General features: G+C 54.0%; 1 protein-coding gene across 14 annotated transcripts in view; it reads right to left on the reverse strand.

Moving 5' to 3' along the window:
- Nucleotides 1–8,143, reverse strand: part of DNAH1 (dynein axonemal heavy chain 1) — a 72,983-nt gene that overhangs the window by 41,458 nt on the left and 23,382 nt on the right. For 13 of the 14 annotated variants that reach the window (XR_005653870.1, XR_005653871.1, XM_039867549.1 and 10 more), the window contains 8 exons: nt 6,955–7,112; nt 5,685–5,896; nt 4,715–5,013; nt 3,147–3,297; nt 2,204–2,397; nt 1,881–2,106; nt 1,203–1,322; nt 623–705 (listed from right to left, as the gene is read on the reverse strand). Coding sequence is in view for 12 of the 14 variants with exons in the window: in XM_039867549.1 (XP_039723483.1) it covers nt 623–705; nt 1,203–1,322; nt 1,881–2,106; nt 2,204–2,397; nt 3,147–3,297; nt 4,715–5,013; nt 5,685–5,896; nt 6,955–7,112 (1,443 nt within the window). In the remaining 2 variants the exon portion in view is untranslated. The remainder of the gene's footprint in view (nt 1–622; nt 706–1,202; nt 1,323–1,880; nt 2,107–2,203; nt 2,398–3,146; nt 3,298–4,714; nt 5,014–5,684; nt 5,897–6,954; nt 7,113–8,143) is intronic. The other variant, XM_039867544.1, reaches the window with a different exon arrangement.

Consider the following 8,143-nt stretch of genomic DNA (forward strand, 5'->3'; position numbering starts at 1 on the left):
CCTTCATATCACATATCAGATCAACTCCCATTGCCTGGCTGACATGGGGTCTTGTGGGATTCAGGGATTCTGTCGGCAGCTGGCCTAGAGATGCTGATCCCTGGGGAGGCCCATCTTGAGCACTGGGATGCCCTGTAAAGCCAGAGCCTTGGGGCTGCTGGGCAGGGCTCCCAGGAGACAGAGCCAACCTCTCCTGAGCTCTAATGTTCCGGAGGCAGCTCCAGCCTGTGAGCAAGGAGTCTCTGGGGCCTTGGTCCCAACCTAAGTCCATTTACACAAGGCTCTTGAGCTAGGTAGGGACATGTGCTCCTCCCCAGGGACTGCCCTGTGTCAGGCTGATGATGAGATAGAGAATGGAGATAGGGTGGGTGTGGGCAGCAGGGTCCCTAGGCCAAAATCCTCAAATTATTTCCTTCTGCCCCACTGGCCACCTAGCCCTGGTCGTGGCCCTGGTCCTGGCCCATGCGGAGCCATGGCCTCTGGCATCTTGGCAGGGCATTTCTGGTGTGACCACATAGCCTGTGGCCATCAGAATATCTGAGAACCACTGTGGCTCAGCACCTCCCCACTCATCTTCTGCTGTCCATCCCCTGCATGGGGGTGGAAAACAAGCTCCACTCACTTGTCATTGAAGTCATCTGTGCTGAGGTTGTAAAGGAATTCATCCATGACCTGGTAGTCATCCATGACCTTCATGATCCGTTCCTGCAGGGAGAGGTGGTGATGAAGGACACATGTGTGCCTGGAGGGTGGAGGTAGGGGTTGTATGACTGGAACTAAGGTGGTTAGGTGCTAGAGAGAGGCTCTCTTCCAGAGAAGGAAGGTCTGGGATAGGGGAGGAGACATGGGGTTTAAGGTCAGCATTGGGCTCAGAGCTCCACGGACCATGACTGCCACACTTCCAACCTCTAGCTTCTGACCTATATCTTCCACCCTCCTGACCTCCCAGACAGCATAGCTCTGGACCTCCACCATGGAGCTAGCCTTGTAGCCCCCTGCCCTGAGCCCCACCTGTCCTCTGTATATCTACCTCACTTCCAGCCTCCTGGCTCCTGATCGCCCAGCCCCTGCCTATCTCCAGCCCTCTGACCCTGAACAATGGCCCCGTGACTCCCAGTTCCCCGTGTGCCCACCTGACCTCCAACCCCACCAGGCTCCTGGATACCAGCCCCACACACACAGCCCTTATACGCATGCCTCACCTCTAGCCCCACCAGCTTCTCGGGGATGCCCTTCATCCACTCACGAAGGTCAGCCAGCTCCTCAATGCTGTTGGGCTTTTCATAGATTTTGCGGCTGATGCTGCGGAAATCCTCACAGATCTGGTTGTAGGAGGAGGGGTCTGTGGGAGGCTGGGTGCCTCTCCTTTGCCTTCCCTGGGGCCTGCTCCATCTCCTTGGTTCCAAGTGTCTCCATATAGGTAACTGCCCCCACCTCATTACATCCTGCAGCTGGCTCACTGGGGAGCTGAGGCCTTGCAGTGGGGCATCACTACTTCACCCTGCCCAGTCTTCTGTGCCAAGCCAATGCACACAAACACACACATATACACGCACACACACATGCACGCACACAGGACTTTTGAGGCCTACACTTGCACACCCTCAGCTCTGTGAAATGATCTCAGGATGTCCTTTGTGAGGGGTTCCTAGGTCTCTATATGTCTATAGAAAATGAGGTGGCAACTCCCTTCAATCTTGGGATCCCCTCATATTGGATAGTTCCCTGCAGACAGGCAGGTTCAAGGCAGGGTGACTTCTAGATCCTTTCTGTAGACACCTCTGACCCTGCCTGGGGATATCTTACTTGTGGGAGTTCACCATGTATGTGAGAGTACATGTGTTGCTGTGGTCACTGAGGCCAGGCAGGTGGGCACTTACGTCGTCCACCTCCTCATGCAGGTTCTTGCCCAGGATGTCAAGCATAGAAGTGGCCAGGGCCTTGCGCTTCTTAGACAGGCTCTGCTTGACGTTGTCGACATTAATGTAGAAGGGCCCGATGATGATGCTGCTGGGCAGTGAGTTGTCCAGGATCTCTTTCTCCTGTAGGTGGGTAAGCACCACCTCCCGCACCTCCTCGGCTGATGGGCAATGTGTCTGGTAGGCTCTGTGGATGGCAGGTACACATGAAAGACAGAGGGTGGTGAGAGTGTAGGTAGGGATCACACAGACGCACAGACACACACTCAGATGCACGCACATACTTGAGGAACGTGGCGATGTCAGTGTTGTTCAGCTCCAGGAACTTTCTGTATTCCTTGGCATAGGCCTGTAGTGGGACCATGGCTTTGCGCACAGTGTTGGCTATGGTGGCCCGCAGCTCTTCCACCAATGGCTCGTGAAGCCCCACCGACTCCAGCAGGGGGTCACCGCTGATAAAGATGTCCTCCATCACCAGCTATGGAGCAAAGGGTTGGGGGCACAGAGTTGGATGAATCTTGAGGCAGGTGGGCAGAGGGGTTGGAGATGTGATCCAAAAACTGAGTGGACAGCCGTGTGGCCAAGCACAGAGACCATGGTGGGGGTGGGGGCAAGAACTGGGGCTGTGGACCAATACAAAGGCAGAGCCCCATGTGGTCCACCAAGGGGCAGCGTCTTCCTCTGCCTGTGCCTGACTCAGCCCATTGCCAAGGAAAGGAACAAATGAGACAAACATGTCACTGATGGTACTGACTGACGAGCAAGGAAGACGAGAGGACTGCAGTTACAGAGGCTGTTGGATGAGGGGCTTGAGCTGTGTGCAGCTCTGGTGATGAATTGGAACTTTTGACTAGAGTGTGAAGGTCGGTTTGTGTCTACACCTTAGCTAAAGAGAGAGGTCAGGATCTGGGTGGGATCAAGAGGGTTGGATCTGGGTTAGACATGACTATGGCAGGAATGGATTAGCAAGCCCACCTGGCATTGCATGTCTGATACTTAGCAACTATGTGACCTTAGTTAGACTTCTCCCAGCCAAATGACAAAATGGGAATGTTAATGTTTCCCAATTCAGCTCACGGTGAGGATAAAATACTGAGCACACTGTAGCCAGGTAGAACGCTCATGATAAAGTTGAACTGCTCTAATACTTGGGGCAGCACCCTGAGGCTTGGGTAGCCACTAGCAGCCAGGGCAGCAGATGCCCCAGGCCTCAAGCTATGACTGTACCTTTTCCAGCTGGGGTACCGCATGGGTGGCCAGAATGCCCTTGTCAAAGAGGGTGAGCAGAGACGATTCAAACTGCTCCAGCGGTGTGCTGTAGTGCACCCCTGAGCTGTCCAGCACCAGGTCCACAATGAACAGAGGATTTTTCCGGGGCCTGTGGGGCAACAGCTAGGTTGACTGGGACAGGGACCTGAGGAGTCCTGTGTGCAGCAGGCCCAGCCCTCTGCCCTTCCTGCCAGCATGATGGCCCTTGAGCTTCTCTATGCATGAGACTTGCTTTCTCACTCCTCCCAGAAATGTCCAGCTTCTCTATGCATGAGACTTGCTTTCTCACTCCTCCCAGAAATGTCCAAGTGACCAGAGGAAAAGATCTAGAATAGCCAAACAGACTCCTCTGTTCCTGCCACTTGTTTAGAGGTTCATGGGCACTGGGGAGAGGGAAGATCCGCCAAGTGGTCTTGAGGTCGTCAGGGCAGGTCGGCCAGGCCCGGGGCACTTGCAGTTCCCTGCTCTCCCTGGGAACATACTATCCTTCGCTTCAGATACCGACTACATGCCCACAGACTACTCTCAAACCTAGATCCCAGTCCTTCTGCACTCTGGAGTGCCAATCACCTACCCATCTGGACTTCTAATGGCCTCTCAAACATCCTGTGTCCCCTGGCTCCTGCCAGCTATCTCCAGGGCTCCATTCTAGGGTTAGACTCCAGAGTCAGCCTTGTCTCCTCTCCTCTCTTCCACTCCCTACATATCCTCCTATAGCCAGGCCCCATAGCACTTCTGCCCATGTACTGTCCCAAATCTGTCCCACCAGGTCCCAGCCCCATTACCCTTTGTCTAGACAATGTCAAGAGCCTTGGTCTAACTTCCCTTCTGACTCACTTGTCCCCACAAATCCAAAGCATCATTTTAGAATATAAATCAAATCATTAACTCCCCTCTGATGGCTATTGACCACATTTAGAATAAATCCAGACCCTACCATGGCCCCAGGAGGCTCTGCATAATCTGGCCTGGTCCCTGCCACCTCACCCATGTCACCCTGACCAGCCCTGCCTACCCTCTCTACTCTGACCACACCTACTAGCTTTACCTTCCTTGACTGCTCCAAGTTCTTTCTCCCCTTCATTCCTCCGCACGTGCAGGTCCTTCCACCTGCCCCACATCTCCTCGTGGCTGGCTTCCTCTCAGTCTCAAGTCCTGGCTCAGAGGTCACTTCCTACCTGGCCCCTGGCAAAGACCCTTTCCCCCTGTCTGTCACAGCTCCTGACAAGATTGGCAATGACTGTGTCTATTTATTTTCTTGCTGTCTGTGCCCCTGTGAGAGCAAGGACCATGCCTCTCTTGTTCTCCTAAAACCTTGCCCGGTTCATGGCTCAAAGAATATTTCTTGAATTAGTAACTCAGTGACTGACTGGGAGAATGAAGATCACAGAAGAAATGCAAGCCAGGGCTGGTGGGACATTCCCCAGCAACCAGGGCAAGAGGCAGGCTCTGTACCACCCTAGTGACTGTGGCCTGGCAAGGAATAGTTCTGGTGTCAACAACTGCCTCTGCCAGCCAGGCCTCACCTGTAGGGGCTGTTTATGAGGTCTTCGCCCCAGACCATGTCATCAGTGCAGTCGATCACACTGCAGCAGGCATCGCTGATGAACTGTGAGAAGCTGGCCAGTGAGTCCTGCACCAGGAAACGCAGTGTGTCCTGCAGCATGTACTTGATCATCTCCATCAGCTTGCGTAGCTTCGACATGAGGTACACCTCCCAGTTGGTCTCATAGAGGTTGTACCAGCCCTTGCTCATGTCACGCAGGCTGCTACGCATGGCCACCTTGAGTGTGCTGATCCAGCTGTCCTTGAGGAACATCTGCACCTGGAGTGGCCACAGGTGGTATCATATGGCCACCCCAGGGACCTACTGCCTACAGCCATCACGCTCAGGAACTCTAGGCACCAGGGTGCTCAGGTGGCCTTAGGACTTAGATGATCGTGGTGGGATCTCTCCTCAGCCCCAACTTTCTGCCAACCCTCCTGTGACCCTGGGGACCAGGACTGCTCTGCGGGGTGGAGAGAGGGAAGGGAAGCAGAAGGAGGGAGACAGAGAAACCTGGAATGACGCAGAGAGAGACACAGAATGGAGCAGAGAGAAGAGAGAGGGAGCTTTTCTTCTAGGCCTTCTGACAGCTGTCTTATATGAGGCTGCAGCCCTTCTCTATCATACCCTAATCCTCAGGTAGATACAGGGGTGCATGGGGCTTCTGCTCTCTTTTCTAAGACAAAGGTTCTGCTTCAGAGGCCACCAGGGCTGGGATGGAAAGCGACTGGTTCTCTTTTTCTCTCCAAGGTGAGCCATCTCCCTTGGTGCCCACCTCAACATCCCTCAGGTCTAGGAAGAGGCGAGGACTGGTTTTAAGGAGAATGGGGCTCACAGCCTCATTGCTGGCTGATCAACCCCGGGCCTCCCCAGGAGCCCCTGATCTGCACCTGTCAGCTCCAAGGCTCTGGCCTGCATGCTGCTGCTCTATGTCCTGGATGCCCACGCACCTGGGAGAAGGTCTGTGACTGGATCTGCTCAAACTCTTCCAGGCGGCTGTACTTAGACAGGTTCGAGTGGAACAGGGCCATGGCAATCACCTTGTTGCATTCGGCGCGTACCTTGCTGAGGGCTGTGATGACCTCTGGCCGTGTGAGCAGGGACACAAAGGTGAAGTCCTCCTTCTGCTCCCGGAAGGGGTATTTGGGGACACTTACCAGTCCTGCAGGGTGGAGGCCAAGGGCCAGTGTCTTAATGGCCTTTGGCCTGGGATACACCAGAGATCAGGACAGATCTAGAGAGTGTTGGTGAAGGGATACAACCCCTGCCTCCTCCCTGGAAGAGACACACATTTCCCCAGAACCCCTCTTTTCTCAGTGTGCAGTCAAGCACACTGCAGCAGGCATCGCTGATGAACTGTGAGAAGCTGGCCAGCAAGTCCTTCATCAAGAAACGCAGTCTGTCAGTGGCCCTAAAGCCCCAGTGAGGTACCCGCTGTGGGGTGAGTAAATGAACCTCCTCCAGGCCCCTCTGGGTCACAAACTCCTTTGAAAAAAGTGAGCGCTGTAGACCCTCTCTCCATCTGCTCCCACCCACTCTGCACACAAGCCCTGAGGCCCATCTAGGGCCTGCCATGGAGCGCCAAGAAAGGAAGATGTGGGTACCAGGGCCCTAGGAATGCCCACTGTCCATGCCTGACCCAGCTTCCTGGGCACTTCACGCACATGGAAGAGGGGTCCAGAAAACAAAATGAGCCGGGATTAGAAGCTCAAAGCAAAGAGGGCTTGGGGGGTCCGGCATCCTATTCTGAGACTCAGTATGCCACCTGTCCAATGGGGCTGCAGCAATGCCAACATACTCTTACTATTGGAGGAAGAAAGGCCATATGTACCCAGAGCAGATAATCAGAGCCCTTTTCATCCACTTCTGAACAACCGCTTCCCTAATACACCTTTACTCTGCTACTTCTGCACTATTCAGACTACTATTTTTAAAAAGAGCCTTCATTTACCACCCTCATCCTCACTCTCACTCCCAGCTCTCTAGGCAGTTGGGGAAAGGAAGGGAATAAATGCTGGGAACAGGATAGGTCCAGAGTAAAACCAAACCTCTTCCTGGGACCTGAGGCCCTTCTAGTTGGCTCCGCATCCCTTCTTCTCAGGTTATTTTCCCTGTTCCCACCCATAAAGTATCAGATCTACAGATGATCCTAGAGGTAGGGGTGGGAGGGGCTCTGGCCAGGTGGGTGGCCATAGGGATACCTTTGCTCGATATCCTCACCTTGCTTGGGCACCTTCTCCTCCTCTTTCTCAGGCAGGGTCACATAGGAAAATGTTTCGGGCTTAGAGGAGACAATTTGGTCAAAGTTGATCTTGTTCATGCTGCGCTCATAGTCCAGGTTTACTTCTTTGGAGAGATTGCTGAGGTGCTCCAGAACCCTGCCCATGGAGACCAGAAAAAGGGGAGTCAGGGGGTCTCCACATATCTTGTCACTCCCACACTGCAGTCTGCCTGGGGCCCAGGCTCTGCTCTGGCATGGGCCTGAAGACATAAATTTGGGGCTTCCCCTCTGGATTCATGGGTACACTTCCCACGTGAACTCTGGCCACTGACCTCCATCACCCTTGTCCACTGCCTCCTTCATGCCACTCCCACCCCTCACATCAGTCCCTGAGTCTGCCCATTTTGCTTTTTGCTTCTCAATGTCATCTAGTGCAGGCCACCCTCCCTGCCTAGTTCCCTCACTCTCACCCCTGCCCATACCAATCCACTCCCCACAAAACTCAAATCTGATCACTCCTTTTCTTGCTTAAAATCCATCCCTGGGTCCCTTGGACCCCAGGGTAAAATCAAACCGTTTCCTGAGACCCAAGAGGCCCTTCTAGTTGGCTCTGCATCCCTTCCTCTCAGGTCATTTTCCCTGTTCCCATCCAGTCCAACCACAGGCAGCCACTCTGAATTCCTGGGTGTGCGTGTGTGTGTAGGGGGGGGGCGGGCACCAAGCTCTCACTTCCCTCAGAGCCTCTGTACACATTGTTCCCTCTGATCAACCCAGCCTCCTACTCTACCCGACAATCCCCACTCCTCCCTTGGAGTTTCTGTCCTGGGCATATTTTGTCCTCTCTAGATGAGAGCAGGCCCCACTTATGCTTCCAAAGTGCTTCCCCTCTGTCAACACTCCTAGTCCTTTCTGCTGGTCAGTGAGCAGAGCAGCTGAGGGATAGCATATACACGGAGCTGTGACCAACTCATGGTCATTTCTGCATTTCTTCAGAGCCTTGAATGGGGCCTGGTATTCCAAGGGTTCCCAGTATACAGGTGTTAAGTGCACACATAAAGAGAGGAATGAAAGTATGGTCATGGCTCAGAGCCCCATGTGACCAGCAGTGAAGACTCTGGCAGGAGATGGCCCATTATACCCTCTTCTTATCCAGGGTCATCCTTCACCCAGTCCCTGGCCTGTAGTTCT

The sequence above is a fragment of the Pteropus medius genome, unplaced genomic scaffold (genome assembly GCF_902729225.1).
Source record: "Pteropus medius unplaced genomic scaffold, Ma_sr-lr_union100, whole genome shotgun sequence".
Lineage (NCBI taxonomy): Eukaryota > Metazoa > Chordata > Mammalia > Chiroptera > Pteropodidae > Pteropus > Pteropus medius.